Source organism: Microtus ochrogaster, linkage group LG5 (genome assembly GCF_000317375.1).
Source record: "Microtus ochrogaster isolate Prairie Vole_2 linkage group LG5, MicOch1.0, whole genome shotgun sequence".
NCBI lineage: Eukaryota > Metazoa > Chordata > Mammalia > Rodentia > Cricetidae > Microtus > Microtus ochrogaster.
The window spans coordinates 31,307,010-31,331,410 of record NC_022031.1 but is presented as its reverse complement, the minus strand read 5'-3'; the positions used below and the strand labels follow the sequence as shown (position 1 = coordinate 31,331,410).

Here is a 24,401-nt window from a genome sequence, read left to right as displayed (position 1 = left end):
AAAAAAAAAAAAAAAAACGGTGTTAAGGCACACACTGGTAATCTCAATGCCAGGAAGGCAGAAATAGGTGGAACCCTGGGACTAACTATCCAGCCAAGCTAGTTCTATCAGTGAGTGCTATGTCACAGTGACAGAACCTGCCTACAAAAACAGAAAAACAATCCTCCACATACATCACAAATAAACACTTGTACATACAAATAAGAACAGTGCTCAAATTTCACATCACAGAAAAATAAAATCCAGGAAGAGGAAGTTGGAGGATCAAGAGTTGAAGGTTTCTCTAAGTTACATACCAATATCCTGGCAAAAACAAAGTTCAGTCAAGCTATTTGTGTATGATGTCAGAAAGGGTAGAACTAGAGAGTGCAGCTCAGTTGGTAGAATGTTTGCTTGGAATACCCAAAGTCCTAGCACAGAAACCCTGAATGGTGGCAGGGTCTTGTAATCTGAGCACATGGAAGATGAAAGGAAGCAAGATGATCAGACGTTTAAGGTCAACTTTGGTTGCAAAGTGATTTCCAGGGGACACAGATGTGGAAGAATAGTCAAGATGACACTTAAAGTGGAGGAAAACAACGATCCATACAACCACCTCCCCAGAGAAAATAGTGTGTCAGCAACAAGTAAAAGATGGAGGGCAAGCAAACTAAAATCAGGTGACAGAAGAGACATTAAATGAACAGATAGCAGCTAACACAATAATTTGTCTATCATATGTAGAAACAGAAAAACTGACTAAAGTGAAAGAAGGCAAACAATAGGGAAAAGAGCAGCAGGGAACATCCAAGGGGCTTCTATCTGAGGGCTAACATGGTATCCCTTGCTGCTCCTAAAGTAAGTATTCCAGCTGGCCCTGAGACAGATTGTTCAGGCCCATGTCTCATTTGGAAGTAATGGCAGCACTAATAGACGAAAAGGGCAGAAACTCAGTTTCACTAAGAAAAAAAAAAACAACTAGTCTGGAAAGAAAACTCATGGACCAAATACTAATCCAGCAGGCTCAAAAGTAACAGGAATACTTAAAACTCAAGGCACTCTTGCATATGCTTCCAGATATATATGAAAATACTAGGCTTCTTCCAAGAAATAAGAAATGTTCTGGACTATGTTCCATAAGAAATTTAAATCAATATATAATGTCAAATAAAAAGCAATTATGACACTGTCTACAAATATGTTATAGAAGATAAACAATCCATTGTCTTTGAGGACTTGAGCCAGTATTTAATAAAAGGTGTTTATGGAAAACACAAGTAAGGAAAACACTGTATTGTTCTCTTAGACGTCAAGATGCGCATACCTATTAGGGTATTTTAAATCATAGGTAAGGTGTAGTAATATGTAGTACCAGCCCTCAGAGATACTGCAGGAGCAGAAGATTCTGAAGTTCCAGGCAAGCTTCAGTTATATAGCCCAAGAGTCAGTATCAAAAAATAAAACAGGCAGAGAGATAGCGCAAAGGTTTAGAGCACTTGTTGCTCTGGCAGAGAACAGGGGGGTTTGATTTTCAAACCCAGATGATAGCTCACTACCATCTGCAACATTCAATACCAGGGAACCCAATGCCCTCTTCTGAACTCCCTAGACGCCAGGTAATATTACACATAAACGTAAGCAAAACAAACATATAATATATACAAAATAAAAATTTTAAATCTAAAAACAAAAATCTTTTTAAAAGAAATTAAAATCATGAGAAAACATATAAGTATATCTGTCTTATTGAGCCTCAGATTTCTAAACCTGACACCAATATGAATTCAAACTTCAAGAAGAAACTGGCTTACGTTGATACATTTTCAAATTTGAGAAAGAAATGGTTTGCCTCTTCTGAGTGTAAGACAGACACTGTATTTCTCTTTACTTGCTAATCAGAAATTAAGAACTGAATTAATATAAAATAAACATTAATTTCTAGAGTAGTGATATACTAACTTGATAGATACATACATACAAATACACAAACACACACAAAGTTATGTATCTATCTTATGAGCTTATCAATTTAAAAAAAAATACTGCAGGGGCTTAAGAGATGGCTCAGTGATTAAAAACACTGACTTGTTCTTCCAAAATACAAGGGTTCAAATCCATTGCCCACATGGTGGCTCATAACCATCTGGAACTGTAATTCCAAGGGATTCCCCAATGATTCTTCTGATCTCCATAGATACTGCAGGAACATAGTGCAAACACATGATGTAAGCAAAAAGATAAAAAATAAAAATATCATATACATAAAATAAAATACTCTGTACCCATGCATATTAATAGGTTTAAAAGACCAAAAACAAAAAGGCTTTGGAGGATAGAATTTACTACATAGTACTGCTTATGTGAAAAACAACTGTATCTAGAGAGTTAGCAAAAAAAAAAAAAAAAATTTACTCATTGCTATTCAGGGATTCCTCTACATGTATTATTAGCACTTGGGTTTTGAAACAAATTGCTGAAGTACAATTTCTGGCCTATATCCTAATCATTTCAAATGATACATCCTTCTATTATGTGGGACTTATTGGAGAAAATGACCAGGGCTAAGAATACACATCAGTGGCAGAACACATGTCTACATGTGCAAGGCATATGCAGCACCAATAATGAGTTGTCTCATGTCAGGAACAAAGGGTAAAGACGACAGAAAGAATTCTCACACATGAAAGTAAACCAGATTATTTCACTGCTAGATTTTGGCTCAGTACCTAAGTACAGATCTTCCTTTACTGACAATGAACCACTAGGGTAATATAATTTCTCTTTAGAAGATTACACCAATTACAAATATAATATTCAGAATTATCCGTGTTCATATGCATTATCATTAAGGCATAAAATTTCACTGAAACCTTTTCATTTCCTGCCAAGCTTTTTGTTGCTTGTTTGTTGTTTAACAGATCTTACTGTGTAGCCCAGGCTGAGCTCAGGCTCAAGATTTCCAAATTGCATTATCACAAGAAAGCCTCCCCACCCATGATTGGGACCACAAACATTCATCACCACATCTAGACCTGAAGTGTTCCTTCTATAAAGGTACACGCAGTTATTATAGATTATAAAAAAGCCAGACTGATACAATGTTTTACCATAAATGTAAGCTTTCCAGCTGACCTAGAAACAATCCAATTTTATCTTTTTCATCATTGAGGTTATATGGTCAAGTAAAATCCGCAAAACATGCTTTAGTAAAAATGAGGAAGTATAGAGAAGAGGACCAACAGACAAAATTGTAAGCAATAGAACATTAATGTCTTAATTCACATTCCAACCAGTGCTTTAAAGGGAAAATAATGCTGACTTTCATATCACCAATTCACAACTCTGATGATAAATTTACATTTCAAAAACTTATCTTAGGTTTTGAATGCAAAAATCTATCTATTTGTTCTTTATAGACCAGGTCTATTTAAATCACACAGGACACTCAATAAATGCTCAAGCAATTATATACAAGGAAGTTCACCAAACTGCTTTGTACTGATGAAAAATCAATATCCATCCCTGAACAAATATAGTATCCCATTATTTTAAAACATAAAAGCATCCATTAATATGGAAATGCCCTCCCTTGTAGAACTCTACCCATGTCCTCTTTAACCCAAAATTTTTTAGATTCTTCCCAACTTTTAAAATGAACTGAAACTTTAAGCATAATTTATACATTTCTTATTCCTTCCTCCTCACCCTTTATTTAGTTCCAGTGATGAGTCAAACTAGTAATGTATCTGCATCAAACCAAATCTCAAGAATTAAGAGCTGAAGCTAGTGGTGTTGCATTATTCCCCACTCAGGAGCTAGAACATCTGAGAGGGAGAACAAGACTGGTAATAAAGTTGTCAACAGACAACATCTTAAGATTACTTCTCCTGGGGCTGGAGAGATGAAAGCAGTTAAGAACACCCACTGTTCTTCCAGTGGTCCTGAGTTCAATTCCAGCAACCACATGGTGGCTCACGACCATCTGCAGTGGGATCTGATGCCCTCTTTCTGGCATAAGGTCATACATGCAGATAGAGCACTCACGCATTAAATAAATCTTTAAAAAAAATTATTTCTCCCAAGAGGCTTCCAAGACACTCTTTAGATAAGTTAGTCAAAACTGATTTGCACCATCAAGAATGCTAATAAGTATATTTGTTCCCCACCCCATACTAGTTTTGTGTGGTTGTCTTTTCTCAACTCTCTTCAGCCAAGTGGAAATTAGGTGTGCCGTGCTATGTCCCCAGCATATCCTCAATACCAAGGGTTGCATAATACTAGCTATTTATGTAGAATAACCTCATACCAAGAGGCAAGACACCTACAGCTCATCGTTTGCAGAGACAAGTTCACAAGGCCAACCTTCCCTGTGGATCTCTGCCCTCACAAGACTCCATTACCTAACCACTGCTACCATTCCACTCACTTCTAACCCCAGTAAACTTACATGCATCTTAAAAGAAAATGCAGAGCTTAGAGCTATTTAAAAAAAAAAAAAATTTAGAAACTTTCCTGACATAAGAAAAGCTAGGCAGACCTTACCGTTACTCACCAATACCCTTCTCGCATTTTGTTCTAAAAATAATACAAAAACAACTGATTTGCCAGCTTCCAGCTTCCTTTCTTCCCCATGGGATGTATGCAAAGTGGGCTTCTGTGTCTCTCACTAGATCACTGTTCAGTCAGCTCCATCCCTGATCACCTCTATTGTAAAATAATTATATCCTGTCCTCTTTAACCCTAACTTTTTTAGATTTTCCCAGCTTTTTAAAAGACAGTAAAACCTTAATCACTTCTTATTTGTTTGTTCTTGTTTGTCAAGACAGTGTTTCTCAGCGTTAACAGCCTTGGCTCTATAGACCAAGCTGGCCTGGAACTCAGAGACCCACCTGCCTCCTGAGTGCTGGGATTAAACACGTGTACCACCACCAATACCACCACCCGCACATTTTATATTTTTTTTAATTTCTTCCTTCTTATCTTCTTTACATAGTTCCATTCATGAACCAAAGCCAGCAATATTTGCATCAAACATAATTACAAATACTAACTTTTATCCCCTATAGATGCCAGAGTTACTAACCTCCATGGGAAATGCCTCTTCATTTCATAAAATAATATTTGCCCTAAGAGTTTTTAAAGTATCCAATATAATGTTTTATAAACTTCTAACGCTGCAATTATGTTATTTACTTAACAGCACAATTATAATAAGCTTCACTATCTTTCTGGCAGATATACAAAGTAGGTAAATTAGCTTACCTTAGGAATTAAGAAAAGTTTATAGGCTAATTTGGATATTTAATCGCTACTTAAGCCAAAATTCTATAAAATGCAATTTAAAATTAAGAAAACAAAGGAAAAGAAACCAAGGTAATTCAAAATCTTGTTTCAGATATTTCTACAAAAGAAAATTGATGAAACAACTTAATTCAACAGGTGAGTTTAAAATCAAACCTATGACTACTGTGTTTACCTGCACATATAAAGTATTTCAGCACTTTAAAAAAGAAATGTATCATTTGAACTCCTAAAAATTCAAAAGTTCACATGAAGGTCTTCATTTTTACAACAAGAAACATACACAATACACTAACACCACAATCTACTCTGCGTGTGTGTGTGTGTGTGTGTGCACGTGTGCGTGTGCTCCAGAAAAGGACATGGATGAGCATCTTGCTCTACCATTCACTCTGTCTGACTCCCTTGTGACAGGCAGGGTCTCTCACTAAACCTGGAGTTGGGCTCAGTCAGCAAGCCCTAGCAGTCCTCCTGCCCCCAAACTACAAGCTGAAGTTACAGGTATTTTCAACCATGCCCAGCTTTATGCCTGGGTGCTAGGATCCAACTCAGGTCTTCATGCTTGTGCAAATGAGCCATCTCTCATCTCTCCAGTCCAACCACTTTTTTATTGCTGCTATTAACAATCACTGACAAAGACACAGTTTAAACACTTTATATTCCACATAAACTATCCAAGTTTTCATTGAACATTATTAAAATACTCCAATTATAAAGGTATTTAATTTTAATATAGAGTCTATACACATAGCAAAATACTTTACAAGTATTAGCTTTCCTTCAATTCTCAAATCACATTTTTAGTCATGAAACAGATGTGATCTTAAATTCACTACAAGCCGTCAGCTTCATTCTATTATAGGATGACTTGCATGCACACTGATTAAACAGACAGCATGTACTATTTAATTATAATTGCAAAGCCCATTACCTTCTCGCTAATTGAAATATCAATTCTTTCTAATCAAGTTCTTATTTTAGAATGAACTGTATATTAAATGGAAGGCTAGCAGCAGTTGGATAATTTGCCAATGTTTCAATTCAATATTTCAAATCATTTTACTTCATATGTTGTTTATAAAACAAATGGTCTTACTATATCTTGGTAAGCTTTGTCTATAGAAAAGTCACTAGACAAAAAAAGTAACTTTTTTTTTTTTTGATTTTTCGAGACAGGGTTTCTCTGTAGCTTTTGGTTCCTGTCCTGGAACTAGCTCTTGTAGACCAGGCTGGCCTCGAACTCACAGAGATCCGCCTGCCTCTGCCTCCCGAGAGCTGGGATTAAAGGCGTGCGCCACCACCGCCCGGCAAAAAGTAACTTTTTTAAATTTTAATTAATTTACAACTGAATAGTGAAGAGCTCAAGATGCCTACAGTATCTTAACAGGTAAATCTCCAAGCATTCTCAAATGTCTTGAGTGTTCTTCTGTCAAGAAAACTTGATCATTTTCAAAATAATAGATGTTTCTATTTCAAGAAAGTTCTTTTAACCAGAAATAAAATTAGACAAAGCATAAAAATAAATGTGCACACACAAAAAACAAAGAAATAAAACCCCCACACACCATTAGCAGAGAGCTTGCCTGAGGATAGGACCCAGCATCAGATTCTAGACTCCTCCACACTACCTCATGAACAAATGACAGGAAATAGCAACAATGAAGTGTACAGTAAGACAGAAAAAAATTTACTCTAAACCACTCAATTTTAAAACTATCTAAAAAAAATAAAATACCATCATCAGTTAAAAGACGTTTTGTTCTTGCATAGGCGCTGGGTTCAGTTCCCAGAACCCACATCAAGCAACTCACAATGGCCTGTAACTCCAGCTTCAGGAGGAATCCAAAACATCTGGCCCCTTTTTATTCTATTCTTACTTGCAAAAACCCATATGTAGGAGGCATACAGGTACTGTGCTCACAGACAAGCATAAGAAACCAGGAATGTTAAATACACAGGGCTGTCTCTTCAAAGGGAGCGCTATATAACCTGTTTTCCACCTAGAATACTGGGAGTGGACATGGTCAACAGCCTGATGACCTCTGTGCTACACTGGCTCCCAAACCCCTCCTAACTTGAGCTGCCTTATTTCAATCTAAGATGCTGTCCTCCCCTCAGACCCTTATGTTGAGCTTGTTCATCTTGACCCTGTTTCCCCAGTTAATCAATAGAAACTATCTTTATGGAAAATATCACAAGAGTTTCTCTACATAGTCATGACTTCAGCTTTGTTGTGCAAATGGCACTGAGTTAATAATCATCTGGAAATTTTTTTACAACTTGTGCCAGGCTTAAATATGCCTAAAATAGTACCCAGTGTCATACTCTCAAAGTTTGAACCAACACCAGCTACTAAACTGGCTTTGCTTCTTGTCTCCCCAAGATCGACACTCTGCTGGCCGAAGTATCTGCAAAGACCCCCCCACAAACACACACACGCACGCACGCACACGCACGCACACACACACGCATGCACACACACGCATGCACACGCACACGCATCATCAAGTCTGACAACTTGATTTTGAATGCTGGGACTACTGCACAGTAGAAGAACTGACTCCTACAAGGTGTCCTTTTGACTTTCACACGTGTGTGCACATACACATGAACACTTAGACAGATACATACTATAAAAATAATTAAAATGTAATCAAATTATTTTTAAATAGGCAAGAAAAATTAAAGTCTAACATAACTGATTAATAACTGGCCCTGAACAAGCCACTTACTCTCTCATCTTTGCTCTAATCATCTCTAGCTTGGGACAATGAAGCCCATTATTGCTATTTTAGGTCCCAGATGTACACTGGCCTGTCATCGTTTTAAGATGTGTCATATTTGTTTATGCTGTGGAATATTTCTTTTAATGATGCATTCTTCTCTGTTGCATTTGTTTACCTCTGTGAAGCTGTGTTACTGTGCCTGTCTATTAAACACCTGACGGTCTAATAAAGAGCTGAATGGTCAACAGCCTGGCAGGAAAGGAGAGGCAGGGCTGGCAGGCAGAGAGAATAAACAGAAGGAAAAATCTGGGAAGAAGGAGCAAAAGAGATCCAACAGCAAGCAAAGAAGGGGCCAGCCAGCCACCCATGGAGTAAGAGTGAAAGTAAGATTACAGAAGAAAAGGAAAAATCCAGAGGAAAGGGTAGATGGGATCATTTAAGTTAAGAAAAGCTGGACAGAAAGCCAAACTAAGGCCGGGTATTTGTAAGAAAGAGTAAGATTCCGTGTATGATTTATTTGGGAGTTGTGTGATGGTCCCCTCCAAAAAGTCAAAAAAGTGCAAACAACTACAAACCCAGAAACTTGTTGGTACCAAAGAATCTAGGCTTTGGCTCCAGCCCCAGCTTACAGAATGAAAATTTGCAACTTAACAAGACACTCAGCTGAATTAAAAATCCACTCACTATCCTTAACATTCAAATCATAGAAAAAGAGAGAGAGAGAGAGAGAGAGAGAGAGAGAGAGAGAGAGAGAGAGAGAGCTGTAACAGATAACAAAATAAGAAAAAAAGGTAAGTATCACTGAAGAAACTGCCCAAAAGTTACATTCAATAAATTTTTCCTCTCTTCTTGGCCATATAAAAGTTCCTACTTTGATCCTAGGAGTAAATAATAATAATAGTAAAGATAAACATGACCATACTTTATTTCCACCTTCTAATTTTTGCATCTCATACATAATACATAACATTTGAAACTCATTATTGGATACGCTAATTAACTGTTACTATAATCTCCTGTCAAACTTTCATCAAGTACCAAAGAAAAATCCCTTGCTAGGTAACTGAAAATAAGGAATTAAAGACTTGTGAGAATAGGTGTAAGATAAATGAGCATCCCATTCCCCCTTGCCTCCTGCTGGAAGGGGCCTTGGAAAGGAGACAAAGAATGTAGCTCTCTGGGATGTCATCCTTTCTTCTCCAGTCACTGAAGGTAATAAAGCACTGCCTCCAAGAGTGCAGTCTGCCTTCCAGATCACCATGGAAATGTCCTCCCAGAGCTGGAGGGATGGCTCTTGCTCCAAGAGATCTGATGCCCTCTTTAGGCCTTCATGGGCACTTACATACAAGTGTACGTACACGTACACACACACACACACACACACACACACACACACACACACAGAGAGAGACAGAGACAGAGACAGAGGAAAGAAAGAAATTAAAAATAATCTTTTTAAAGAAAAAGTTATTTTACAGACTCAAAGGCTCACACCCATGAAGACTGAAATACAGGAACTTCTATCTATAATTTACTGGAGTTAACAGAGCAGTCAAATCCCAGCAGACTTGTAATTTGGCAACCACTATATTCTGTCAAGGTTCCAAAGAACAAAGGGATGGTGTGGTTACTTCTGCAATAATTTCCTCCCTATAGGCTAAGCATCTGAATGTCTAAAGACCAGAACTCACGGAAATGTACACCAACCAGCAAGCCAATCCCAGCTTCCTTCTTCCTGATGCTGCCATTTAACAACCTTTACTAACCTCTTCCTACACCTCCTACATTATGAGAGTATGTGTCAAGCCTTTTAAGACAATTATACTTTATTTTGTTGTCTGTATCTTCTCTTTTTAAAGCATCAATTTGACTTTGACCCATTCAAGGACATAAGCCATGTTTAATTTCATTTAATTCTAAATACATGCAAAATAACTTTTCTACCAAAAAAAATTACTACTGTACATCTAAATATTTTATCACATCACAATATTGTGCTAAGCGGCTCTGAATGGGCTGTCCAAATAACCTTCTAAAACTTGTCAGATACTGAATGTTTTCTTTAAATTAATCAGTCTCTCCATATTTTTTGTAATTTTTATTCAAAATTTCCAAGAAATATTTTATTGAAAAGATCAACTCTATAAAAAAAACTTAAGATACCATGTTTAACATACTATACTTAATAAGTGTTTTACAACAACTATCCTCCATTATTTGTTATAAACTCAGAAGCAAAAGTTTTTGAGCTTTGGGTGGCCAGCTGTTCTCCTGCACTATTCTGATCTTTTCTACTGCTTGCTTTAAATAAACTTCCCTACTACTTTGCAAAAGAAATAAAAATTCAAAATGAGCTGGGTGTTGATGGCGCAAGTCTTTAATCCCAGGACTCATAAGGCAGAGGCAGGTGGATCTCTGAGTTCAAGGACAGCCTGGTTACAAAGTAAGTTCCAGGACAGTCAAAGCTACACAGAGAAACCTTGTCTCAAAAAACCAAAAATTAAAAATAAGCTAGCTAACAATGAAACTATGGCATTTTTTAAGAAAGACAATTAAAAGCATGAAAGTATTAAATGTGCTGGTAAATGCCTGTGTTCCCAGCACTTGGGAGAAGGATGCAGATAGCATAAGGTCAACTTGGGCTACATGAGACCCTATTTCAAAATTATTAAAACTTAAAAAATAGTGGGAAATACTTGGTTTAAGTTAATGCACATAGAAAAAAAATAGAATAAATAGCATAATGCTGACGTTCACCCTGTTTTTCATTTTCGTATTTTATGTGTGTTTTGTCTGACGTATGTCGGTATGCCACATACTTCCCAGTGTCCTCAAAGGCCAAAAGAAAGTGACTGGATTCTCTTGGACTAGAATTACAGAGCTTATGAGCCACTGTTTGGGTGCTGGGAATCAAACCTGGGTTTTCTGGAAGAGTGGTAATACTCTTAACCACTAAGACATTTTTTTAATGAGTTTTAATATTTTTCCATTTGCTAATGTCAAAAATCAAATGCTATCAGATTGAGAAAGAGTTTTAAAACTTTTCTGTTGTGTAAGGTATGTGTGTGTGGTTAAGAAGCCTGCCCGATACTGAGTGACAGTAGTATGCAGCACATACGTATGAAGCATTTCACCACTTCTGTGGCTGGCTATTATGCTTGAAAAATTCTTCTCAGGCAAGCAGGTCTGTGTAATATAATCTATCTGTAACTCCGGTTTGATTTCACTGAGTCATGTTGACAAGGACTAACATTTGTTTTGTGCCTCTTTTATGCATAGAGATAGCACTGGAAAAATCAAAATGATGTCCACTTGGCTTACAAGGTTGTAAGTACTGGTCTGGGGTAGAGCTAATAAACTGTGACTTCCATTTTCGTTTTTTTAACATTACTGAATACTGTTTAATGGATTACACTATTAGAAATGGACTGCTTTGGTTTCGCTCAGTGGCTCTCTCTCTGCTCTTCCAGAGGATCTCAGTTCCATTCCTAGCACGTACATCCACCTGTAACTCCAGCTGGCCTGAGAGTGCCTCGGCACACACACGGCACATGCTTATACAGAAATGCACATCTGTGAGTGCCACATTGTTCACACTGACAGGAACAGTGCCATGAGACATTCTAGATGAATCAGTCTAACAGCTAAAAACAAATATTTATAACACTAACAGGAATACAAAGGGGGGGGGGCAACTAGGAAGGCCAGATCTCAAAGAATTCTAATATACAGATACTTAAATTTTATAATGTAAGCAGCAATATATTTTGTTCTAATTATATTCTATATTCTGTAACTCCAGGAATTTACTTTTTATCAGGCAGTGCTAACACACACTAAGCTTAAATATCATTCTACATAATTAAAAAATAACAAGGTTTAATTCTCTATCACACAGAGTATTTTTTAAATTGTTCCCTAAATTCTAAAATGTTATTAAAACCAGTGCAAGAAAGCTCACCTGACAGCAAAATTATCAGCAATAGCTACTTTAAAGCTAGGCTAAAAGCCAGTGACACACTGTACTATAAGTCAGACTGCACATTTGAAAAGGAGCTGCCATTCAGTCCCCCACTTCTTTACTAATCTCACAGACAGCAGTTCCTTTTGGGAACCAAACTACTATCAAACAAAAGAAATCTGATTTAATTCCTTAAGGTAGTTTAAAAAGAAAGGCTCACAGTATCCAGGGAGAGGTCCCCAGCTAGTACCTTGGGCAACTGAGGAGAGGGAACCTGAAACAACCCTATCCTATAGCCATGCTGATGAATATCTTGCATATCACCATAGAACCTTCATCTGGCGATGGATGGAGATAGAGACAGAGACCCACATTGGAGCACCGGACTGAGCTCCCAAGGTCCAAATGAGGAGCAGAAGGAGGGAGAACATGAGCAAGGAAGTCAGGACCGCGAGGGGTGCACCCACCCACTGTGACAGTGGAACTGATCTAATGGGAGCTCACCAAGGCCAGCGGGACTGGGACTGAATAAGCATGGGATGAAACCAGACTCTCTGAACATGGTGGACAATGAAGGCTGATGAGAAGCCAAGGACTAGGTTTCGATCCTAATACATGAACTGGCTTGGTAGGAGCCTAGCCTGTTTGGATGCTCACCTTCCTGGACCTAGATACAAGTGGGAGGACCTTGGACTTCCTGCAGGGCAGGGAATCTGGACTGCTCTTCAGACTGGAGAGGGAGGGGGAATGGAGTGGGGGGAGGGGAAAAGGAGTGGGGGGAGGGGGGAAGGAATGGGAGGAGGGGGAGGGAAATGGGAGGCGGGGAGGAGGCGGGTATTTTTTTCAACAAAAGAAAGAAAGAAAGAAAGAAAGAAGGGAGGGAGGGAGGGAAGGAAGGAAGGAGGGAAGCTCAGTTTTAAAATGCAGGGTTAAAGAGCTTCCCAAGCTTTATTATAAAGAAGGGCTTGTTCTCAGAATTACTGTTCTTCCTAAACCAATGCCAATATCTTGACCTTACAGATGCTGACCTTCATATCTAAAACAGAAAAGCTACCTGCCGACACCTATTTTTCTGTTAAATTTCTTCACTCCCAACACAGTAAGAGAAAATAAACATGAGATGAAAAGAGAATCCTCACATTACTTATCATTGAGGAAGCTCTATTTCTTTAGGCTAAGAATTCCTAAGAACTTTAACATGACTCAAAAAATATCAGATCCACTCTCACTGTGTTAAGTCCCTCTGGTCTAAATCCTGCTGTAGCTCAAGCAGACCTGGATTTCATTCCCACCCACCTGCCTTAGTCTAGGAAGTGTGCAGAACCATACCTAGCCATGGGGCAATTTTTTTTAACAAAGACAATTGCAATGTACAAGAGAATATATCAGTATTGTCGAGAGAGCTAAACTTTCCATGCGTACAGAACCCACCTGATCTTTGCTAAATTCTTAACCACAAGACAGATACTATTCAGTGATGCATAATATATAACTACCATTAAGATTCTACTGTTTTACAAAGACAACAAATTAAAGCTGGTCCTCTACTGCCATCTGGTTGAGATCATAAAATACCAACCCTAAATCAGAAAGTTTTCAGCAATAAAACTCCTTAATAAATTATTAAAATAAAAGATTTAAGAATATCAGCACTTGAGAGTCAAAGGCAAACAGACATACCTCTGTGTACAGAAAACATTCTCTGTAACAAAAACAACAGAGTTCTCAAGAAGCCCAGGTTTGCCTTGAATTTGATATATGGCCAAGATTTTACCTTGAACCCTTATCCTCCTGCCTTTGCCGCCCAAGCACAGGATTAGAGGCATACTCTAACACTGGATTTTTTGCTTCCAAGTTTTTAACTCTGGAATAGCGTGGAATAACATGCCTGGTTGAATTTCTGTTTGTACATTGCAAAGTGAAGCTGAAAGACTCCCTTCTGCATCTGTTGACTCTGACATGACCTTCATACTAAAACTCTAGGTTGCAGCTGGACTGCACAGACGCTGAGTAGCCTCATCATGTGCTGGCCACTTTCTACCCAAGCAGTCAGGACAGGACAACCTTTACAAGAAGTAAGTGGACTCCTTCCACAGCCTAACAGTACTCACCTCCTACCATCTTTGATGGAAGCATTAGACTATCTATGAACATGCTTTTCCAATGGTGTTGATTTTTTTAAACTACCAGATACTACTTTAAAAAAAGAAAAAAGGAAAGAAAAAAAAGCTTTGCTATCTATCATTTTGATGGTCTTAAGAGCCAGCAGAATCATTTTGGATCCTTATTCCACTATGTGAAACTACTGTACTTCAACAATTTATGTGTATTTCCAAATTTATAATGTTTAGAAATTTTTATTTTTAAGTCTGCTGTTGTCAGGGGGCAAGATAGGGAGATTAATATAGAGCCTTGCTGTTTTGCCTAGGCTTGTCTTCAGCTCATGAGTTCAAGAAATCCTGCTTCCAGAGCTGGGCGATGGTGGCGCATGCCTTTAATCCCAGCACTCGGGAGGCAGAGGCAGGCGGATCTCCTGTGAGTTCAAGACCAGCCTGGTCTACAGAGCTAGTTCCAGGACAGGCTCCAAAGCCACAGAGAAACCCTGTCTCAAAAAACAAAAAAAAAAAAAAAGAAAGAAAGAAAGAAAGAAAGAAAGAAAGAAAGAAAGAAAGAAAGAAAGAAAGAAAGAAAGAAAAGAAATCCTGCTTCCTGAGTAACAAGGACCTCAGGCCTCAGTATCTGACCTGAAAGTTTTGGTTTTGTAACAGTACAAGTGTACATCTGGTTTACTCAATAGCCAATAAGAAATTGAGGTCTACCATCAATCATATAAATAATTCTGGAAGAAGGTTTGATACACAGAAGCTTTGCGTAACTTCAATGTCATGAAAAACACTGAGTCAGAACCACCCAACTAAACTGTTCTCAGAAACAGTGACATACTAAGTTTTGATGTTTTAAAATGCTAAGTATTGGATAACTTTGACAAAGTAATAAAAACAGTAAGGAAAGGGGGAAATATAAACAAGTATACCATTTCAATAACCTTCTGGGTTACAAAATATAAGGGCCATGAAGCATGCACAGGGGCAAAAATAATCTCCACAGATGGAGCTGCCATTTTACACAACCCAGTAAGATGCAGACCCCAGACCCAACAGCAACTGAAAAATGACAGGACATTTGTACTAAAAAAAGAAATGTATTTTTAAACCAAAATTCATAAGGCATGCATGTAATCAAAGTGATAGAAAAAGAGGATCCTCCAACACAATCAACTGTGTCAAGTTCAGTCAGAAGCCGATAGTCCAAAAGCTTCCAAGAGAGTTTTTGTCTCATGGCTTTGTAGTCTGAGTTTTGCTGGGGGAGGGTGGAAGTGGTTATTTAGCACAAGTTGACCTTGACTTTGCAGCAGTATGGTTTCCAGTTCCGCAGTGGAAGGTCTGAGTGGCCACTGCCTTACTGCCCCAAAGAACACACTTCTAGTAAAAGCCCTCCTTCAGCAAACAAACAATCCATATGCTAGAAGAGCAGTAATAACAGTTCATGATCTCACTGGGACCCTTAGTATCTTTGACTTTCAAAAGCCTTTATAAATCCCTGTATCTTTGAAATATTAAAGTGAGTTTTCTTCCTGCCACTAAAAAAAAGGAATGTAATCCATCCCACTAATCTAAAACTATTTCCAGTAGGAATAAAAAATTGTTTTCACTATTTAACTTCAACCACAAAGCTGAGCATGGCGTATAATCCCAGTACTTGGGAAGTAGAGGCAAGTAGTTCAAGTTCAACTTCTGCTATGCAGTAAGCTCCAGGCTGGCTTGGCAGTGGTGAGACCTTGACTCTCTCCTAATAATAATAACAACAACAACAACAACAATTGATGGAGGAAGGTCATTGGTTAATTAAATAAAGAAGCTGCTTGCCCTGATAGGTTAAAACGTAGGTGGGAGGAGTAAACAGAACAGAATGCTGGGAGGAAGAGGAAGTGAGCTCAGAGACTCGACAGCTCTCCTCTCGGGGGCAGACGCTTCAGAGAGACACGATGCTCCACTCTTCGGGCAGAGGCGAGAGCTCTGCTCTCTAAGGCACACGCGATGAAGCTCCGACCCAGGATGGACGTAGGCTAGAATCTCCCTGGTAAGCCACCTTGTGGGCTACAGCAGATTATTAGAAATGGGCTAAATTAATATGTGAGAATTAGGCTAGATAGAAATGGGCCAAGCAGTGCTTAAAAGAATACAGTGTCCGTGTAATTATTTCGGGGCATAAGCTAGACAGGCAGCCGGGGTGCTGGGGACGCAGCCCCGCCGCTCCTATTACTACAAACAATAAAATAATTTTCAGCCACAGAATTGTTTTTAAGAGGCTAGAGATGGCTCAGCAGTTAAAAGCACTTGTTCTTCTTCCAAAGAACTTGATTAGAACCCCAGCACTTATAACTACTTGTAACTCTAGCTCCAAAGGTTCTGGCGCCATCTTCTGGCCTACATGAGCACCTACCACACACATACACACACACACACACACACACACAATTTTTTTTAATTTATTTATTTATTAAGGATTTCTGCCTCCTCCCCGCCTCCGCCTCCCATTTCCCTCCCCCCTCCCCCGATCAAGTCCCCCTCCCTCATCAGCTCATCAGCTCGAAGAGCAATCAGGGTTCCCTGACCTGTGGGAAGTCCAAGGACCGCCCACCTCCATCCAGGTCTAGAGGTCTAGTAAGGTGAGCATCCAAACTGCCGCATCCTCCTGAATATAAACCTTCATCAGGCGATGAAAGGAGACAGAGACAGAGACCCACATTGGAGCACCGGACAGAAATCTCAAGGTCCAAATCAGGAGCAGAAGGAGAGAGAGCACGAGCAAGGAACTCAGGACCGCGAGGGGTACACCCACACACTGAGACAATGGGGATGTTCTATCGGGAACTCACCAAGGCCAGCTGGCCTGGGTATGAAAATCTTTTTTTTTTTTAATGTTTTTAAAAGATGTTTACCAGGGCTGGAGAGACGGCTCAGTGGTTAAAAGCACTCAGTGCTCTTGCAGAGAACCCAGGTTCAATTCCCAGCACCCACATAAAGAATCACAACTGCCTATAATTCCATATCTAATGATTCAGACTTCTGTCAGCTGTTATACACAAGTGGTGCACAGAAATATACTGGTCTACAAAGTAAGTTCCAGACCAGTCAAAACTATAGAGCTCCTATCTTAGCAGGAAAAAGTCTTTTAAGAAGAACATATTCAGTCATGGGTTGGCAAACTATGACTCCAAAGAAAATAGTGCCTACTGCTTTGCAATAAAGTAAGTTAGTTAGTTTGAGTTTGTGTCAGGGTCTCCTGTACCTTGCACTGACCTTGAAATTGTTATGTAATTGAGGATGATCTTGAACTTTTAATCCTCTAGCCAACGGCTCACAAATGTTGGGAATACAAGCTTAAGCCATTACTGTCCAGTTTTACTCAGTGTCAGGGACTAAACTCAGGGCCTACCCCTGCTAGTCAGGCACTGTAACAACTACATCCCTGACCCCCAAAATTAAGTTTTCCTGAAATACATTTACATAAAGATACTAGAATAGCCGGCCAGCGGTGGTGCACGCCTTTAATCCCAGCACTCAGGAGGCAGAGGCAGGTGGATCTCTGTGAGTTCGAAATCAGCCTGGTCTACAAGAGCTAGTTCCAAGACAGGCAACAAAGCTACAGAGAAACCTGTCTCAAACAAACAAACGATACTAGAATATCTGGCAACTAAATTATGAAATAAGGATAACAAAAAGAGATCCCAAATGCGCTCATGGTGCCACATGCCTATAATCCCAACACTCAGGAGACAGAGGTAAGAGGATCGTATTAAATCAGGTATGATGGCTCACACCTATAATCCCAGCACTGGGGAGGATAAGAAGATTGCTGTAGGTTCACCAGGTGTTTAAGGCTAGCCCAGGTTAAAGTAAAATTCTGTCTCAAAAAATTAAAATAGAAAACTTTTTCACAAAAACAAACAGAATTCTGCAGCCAAAATTCAGCAGAATGATCTAAAACTTTATACAACTTAAAATACCAACAGATAAAAGCTATATAATTTCTGAAACACATTTATTTCGCTGTTCAAATCAGAAACTCACACCCTGAGAAGTATACACTTTCCCTAACAATATAATATTCTTCAAGCATGAGAGTTATTTGTGTAATTGATTTTGAGTAGTCAAACTTACCGAGTACCATCTGCTTTCCAGCTTACTTTATATGGCTTCTGCTCTAAAAGTCTAATATTTTGCTTGTCCATGGAAACAGGTTGTGCTCCAGGGAACCCAGACCTTAAAGAAAAAACATTATTCTGTCATAGCTACAACCCATATAATGTTATCATTGTGTTAAACCAATCTCTAATGGCTCACAGGTTGATCACAATATTCTTCCTATCACGAGATTAATTTCAAATGGAATAGCATCAATCTCAGCCAGGAATAGTTGCATATTACTTTAAAATCAGCACTCAGAAGGCAGAGGCATGTGGATTTCTGTGAGTTTAAAGCCAACCTGGTCTACATAGTGAGTTCCAGGACAGCCAAAGCTACACTCTCTCTTGACATTTTAGAATACAAGTTTACAGGGTACTAAATGGCCACTGCTATAATATAAATATTGGGCTAATTTAAAAGTATTATTATGAAGGACTAAAGAGAGAGAGCTCAGGGGCTAAAATGATTCCTATGAAAGTATGAGCACCTGCATTGGGATCCCCAGATCCCAATCAAAAGCCAAGCCTGGCAGGCATATGCTATAATCCCAGAAATGGGAGGAGTGGGGGGGTGGGGGAACAGGCAGATACTGGAGTCTAGTATTGTTAAGGTAATTAAGCTAAAATTCAAGTGTTTCCCTCAAGTTTAAACCACTGCTGCTTTACTATTTAGATCATGCACAATAAACGATGGGGAGGGGAGCACCCAGCCCACAGGTGCACAGTGGAGGCAGAGGGTGACATGAGGAGTGTTCCTCATCATTAGCCAGCAGAAACAAAGAGATCAACGAAAACAACTCTGGTGACAACAATAATGTTGTATTCTTGAGAATGATGTAAATCAACTAATCCTGATTCAACTTAACTGTTACAGATTACCTTGAAAAACACCTGACATCCTCTTACACACTCAATGTACACACTAACTTTAAGAAGCAAAAAAAAAAGTCAGGTTAATGCTTTTATTAATTTAAGTATTAAATAAAGAATAAATTTTATTTAAAACTTGAAAATATGCCTTACCCTTCCCAGCCACAGAACTGATGACATTTCTGCTGTACCTCTCCTAACTTTGGTTGAGTTGTTACTTGAGTTACACCTTTAACAGTTATACCTTCCAAGAAAATAGCACCCTTTAAAGGAAAGAGAAAATAAAATGATAATACATATATGTACATATATACACGCACACATATATATAAAGGATAAATGTATTTACAAATTAATGAGCTAGTTAAACGTAAGAAAACTCATATTAAATAGAAATGATTGGTTCTGCCTGCTGTACGAGTGGCATTTATACTCCACCAGACACGGGGCTCGGGCAAAAGGATTCTAAGGTCTCCATAGGCTATATAGCAAGATCCCATCTCAAAGCCAAAGAAAAGAAAAGGTGTACTCCAGGAACGTCTATAAAATTTTTTGTGCTTCTGTTTTCATACTTTTTAAAACTAAAACATTAGTCTAAGTGTATACTAAATCAGTTTCAAACACATCAGAGAGCTTCTGCATCACTTTCAAGTAAAATTATGTAACAACTCTAGCTGACAATGTCATCAAAGAATAAAAAAACCTGGTCTACAAGTTGCAAAGTTCAACCTTCTGGCCAAGATCTGGCAAGCAATGCACTTGGGAAGAGGAATAAAAAATTCAGAGTTCATCCACATATCCACTCTGTCAGGTCCTCAGGAGTCCTAAGTCTTTCTAGCAGACAGCATTCTTACACTGTCTCAAACTCAGAATGAGATGTATCGTCATCTAAGAAATCTTCAATTCTGACTGCCTTAAAATAATGATAATGTTGGGATCCCATGACCTAAGGATAAAGATGACCAATGCTTTCCTTTATACCATTACCTTGACCCAACAACAAAACTCCAGTCCCAGGTGATCCAACACATTTTATACCCCTATGGGCCCCAGACACACACACACACACACACACGAAACACTAATACACATAAAATAATAAATCTTAAAAATGAAAACACTTCTGATGCTAGCTGTGGTGATGCATGAGTATCATTCCAGCACTATGGAAGTTGAGGAAGGAAGCCTACAAGTTCAAGGCCAGTTTGGCCACACAATAAGTTTGAGGCCAGCTAGGCTATATATTGACAACCTTATTTTAAAAAACACTTTAAAAATAGGCCATTTCTATTAATAAATACTACTAACTAATGAAAATAAACTCTGAAAGCAAAACTCTAAGACTTGTAATACAATGACTAAGAATACCCAAGTGGTATCAATATCCCTATAAACTATCATCTTAAATATGCCCAGCTGTGCCTTGTACCTGAGCGCCTCTCTTTTCTTAACCAGCATGCTTAAAGTCAGTATTAAAAATGTCTCTAATAAAATCCCAAATCTGCTTTAAAAAAGAAAAGGGAAGAAATGTACCCAAGGGCACAAATGCTAAGTAAGCACTCTACCAATTCTTTGGTGTAACTTTAAGATTTTTTTCCACTGAAAAGGCATGAAAAATAAACCTTTAAATTGTATCTCATTATAACTATTAAAATCAAAAAAATCAAGTAATATTTTCAAAAATGTATTAAGCATATATGCTCAAGATTAATGTTGTTTTTTAAAAGTATATTTGAAAAGCCAGACATGGTGGTACACGGCTATAGTCTAAGTCATCTACGTATTTCAATTTCCTTCTAAAAATTTATCATAAAGAGCAAGCAGGGCATGTAGGATGGCTCAGGATGTAAAAGGCCTCTCAACCAAGCCTAAAGACATGAGTTTGATCCCCAGGATGTTGTCCTCTGACCTCTACAGGTGGATGGGTGTGCATATGTGTATCCATGGAGAGAATATCTGAGATTAACAATTAGGAAAATAAAAAGAGGAACATAACAACAGACACCAAGGAAGTCCAGAGAATCATAAGGACATACTTTAAAAAACCTGTAATCCACAAAAAGAGAAAATCTAAAAGTCATTAAAAGTCTCCCAGCCAAAAAAAAAAAAAAACCCAAAACAAGAGTCCAGTGCCAGATTGTTTTAGTGTAGAATTATACTAGACTTTAATAAAGAGTTAACAAGAATACTCTTCAAAATTCCAAAAACTAGAAACAGAAGGAACATTGCCCAATTCCTTTTATGAGGCCATAAGCACCTGATACCAGAACCACACAAAAATTCAACAAAGAGAACTACAAAGCAATTTCCCTTGTGAACATAGACGCAAAACTACTGAATAAAATACTCGCAAACCGAATTCAAGAACACACCAAAAAGATTATCCACCATGACGAAGTAGGCTTCATCCCAGATATTCAGGGATGATTGAACATACAAAAATCTGTCAATGTAATCCACTATATAACAAACTAAATGGAAAAAAAAACACATGATCATTTCATTAGATGCTGAAAAAATCTTTGACCACATCCAACAGCTCTTCATGATAAAAGGTTTGGAGAGAATCGGGAATATAAGAACATACCTAAACATTTAAAAAAAAAAAAAGCAATTTACAGTAAGCCTATGGCAAACATCAAATTAAATGTAGAGAAACTGAAAGCAATTCCACTAAAATCAGGAATAAGATAAGCTGCCCACTCCATATCTATTCAATACAGTATTTTAACTTCTAGCTAGAGCAGTAAGACAACTGAAGGAAATCAAGGGGTTATAAATCAAAAAGTTGGAAATCAAAGTATTGCTATTCACAGATGATATAATAGTATACATAAGTGACCCCAAAAATTCTACCAGGGAACTCCTACAGCTGATACACACCTTCAGCAAAGTGACTGGAGACAAAATTAAGTCACAAAACTCAGTAGCTCTTCTATACACAAATGACAAACAAACTGAGAAAGAAATCAGGGAAACAACACCCTTCACAATAGCCACAAATAATATAAAATTCTTGGGGTAACTAACTCTAACCAGCAGTTGATAGGAGCACTGGGCAGAAACAGAACCCAAACTAGAGGTCTCCATCAGTTCCCTCCCCTTGAAGCTTGGGGAACCCTGTGAAAGAAGTGGAGGAAGAATTGTAGAAGCTGGGGGGGGGGGGGGGGTCAAATAAACCAGGAGAACACAGTCCACTGAATCAACTAAGTACAGTTCATAGGAACTCAGAGACTGAAGCGAAAAATCACAAAGACTGCATGGTTCTGTGAAAGGTCCCCTGTACATATTATGTTGTTAGCTTGGTGGTTTTTTGTTGGACTACTAACAGTGGGAGTGGGGGTGTCTCTGACTCTTTTGTCTGTTCTTGGTATCCTCTTTCCTACTGGGTTGTCTCATCCAGCCTTGGTATGAAGGTTTGTACCTAATCTTACTGTGTTTTGTTATGCCACAGTCAGAGGGTATCCCTCAGTGGCCTAACTGCTGAGGCCCACTTTTCAAATTTTATGTGAGAGTATTTATCTGCCCGGCTCTTTTATGTGGTGCTGGGAACAGAACTCTAGTCCTCATACCCTGTATATGCACTTATTGAATGAGTCATCTCACTAGCACAAAATTAAGTTACTTTTGAAAATATTTAAAGCAATTTACATTTGTGGGTGATCTTATAATCTTCAAGATGTGCAAGCACAATTAAAAGTTTTCCAACTAAAAATTTAAAGAAAAGAACCTAAAGTAACAGTTACATAATTTACATAAAAAAAAACAAGGCATTTTTCCTCCTTGCTGTGAACCATTGTCAATTAAGACATGATTTGTAGTGACTACTGGCCAACCACAATATACCTTAATTACTAACTTCATTAACACTTCATTTCCTCCACACTTCTGTCACTTTACCTTTGGTCTATACCAAGTCTGTCTGTGTACAAGTTAAAGAGTCCTGGTCCTCTTAACAGATCTCCTGTCCCTGCAGGAAAGAGGAAGATAACCCCACTCTACCACGTCCAATAAAACACAGGGTCTCGTGTATCCTATCCTCACCTACAACTACGTAGCAGAGGGTAGCCTTGAACTCCTGAGTGCTGGAATCAGCATTCACCACTTATACAGTGCTAGAAAGGAACCCAATGCTTCATGCATGCTTGGCAAGTATCTACCTACTGAGCTGTAGCCACAACCCAACTCCTAATACTTCATTAGACTTATGCCTAGAAAATTAAGAAAAGTTGACTAGAGAAGTAGAAGTTTTCTAAATTGTATAAGTACAAAGGAAACACCACCTATGGCAGGCAACAGTTATATTAACTGTATGACTATTTTGCAGAAACATTCTCGCTAGCTACTAGGTAATATACTAAATCTATTGTTCTATTGTTAATACTCAATGTACTCAGTAGTTCTTAGCTAATCTCAATCTAACCTCTAAGAACTTTTTGGTTTACATAAGAAAAAAAACCAGGATGAAATTCTTAACTCCAGCTTTTCTCTGAAAAAAAAAAAAAAAAAAAAAAGACTGCTGGGCTGCAAGATGGCTCAGCAAGCAAAGGCATTTGTTGTCAAATCTGACAGCCTGAACTCAGTCCCAGAACGTGCAAGATGGCTGGGGAGGAATGAGTCCCACAATTTGTCCTTTGACCTCACAGTACCACCATGGCAAGCATGCCTCACCACCCAAAGAATAATAATCATGTAAGACAAAATTTTAAGGAACAATTGCTGGCTAATCATTAAAAGTGCACCATGGTGGGGCTTGCCTATAATCTATCTCAGCACTAAGAATATTACTCAGCACTTTGACAAGAGGATTAGGAGTTGACAGCAGGCTGGGCTTCATAGTGAGACCCCACCACAACTTTTTAAGGAATCCATCTGGCTCATGATGTTAGGAGTTTCTTAATGGGTTTCATGTAGAACCAAAATTAATTTCACAATATCAGAAACCATTATTATGCTCTTTAACAGAGAGAAAGACAGAAAGTGCGAAATAACAGAAACCTAGCCAATATCCCACAATAGGTTTAAACAAAAATATAAATTATGGCTCAGCAGGTAAGGGCCCCTGCAGTTTGCCTGACAACCTGAGTTTGACCCCCAGGACCCATACATAGTATGAAAAGAGAACTGACTCCCACGAGTTGCCCTCTGACCTCCACATGCATATTGTGCCATTCCCACACGAAGGCACACACATTCAAGCATGCACATACAAAATACACAAAATAACTGAATAAATAAATGTAATTTAAAATAATTTTAGCCGGGCGATGGTGGCGCACGCCTTTAATCCCAGCACTCGGGAGGCAGAGGCAGG

The 24,401-nt window shown here is 38.5% G+C and overlaps 1 protein-coding gene across 1 annotated transcript in view; it reads right to left on the bottom strand.

The window, feature by feature from the left end:
- Nucleotides 1–24,401, bottom strand: part of Rngtt (RNA guanylyltransferase and 5'-phosphatase) — a 179,473-nt gene that overhangs the window by 126,410 nt on the left and 28,662 nt on the right. Inside the window, exons 6-8 of the mRNA XM_005362364.3 lie at nucleotides 21,124–21,133; nucleotides 19,241–19,350; nucleotides 18,192–18,293 (exon numbers count right to left, since the gene is read on the bottom strand). Coding sequence (XP_005362421.1) covers nucleotides 18,192–18,293; nucleotides 19,241–19,350; nucleotides 21,124–21,133 — 222 coding nt within the window. The remainder of the gene's footprint in view (nucleotides 1–18,191; nucleotides 18,294–19,240; nucleotides 19,351–21,123; nucleotides 21,134–24,401) is intronic.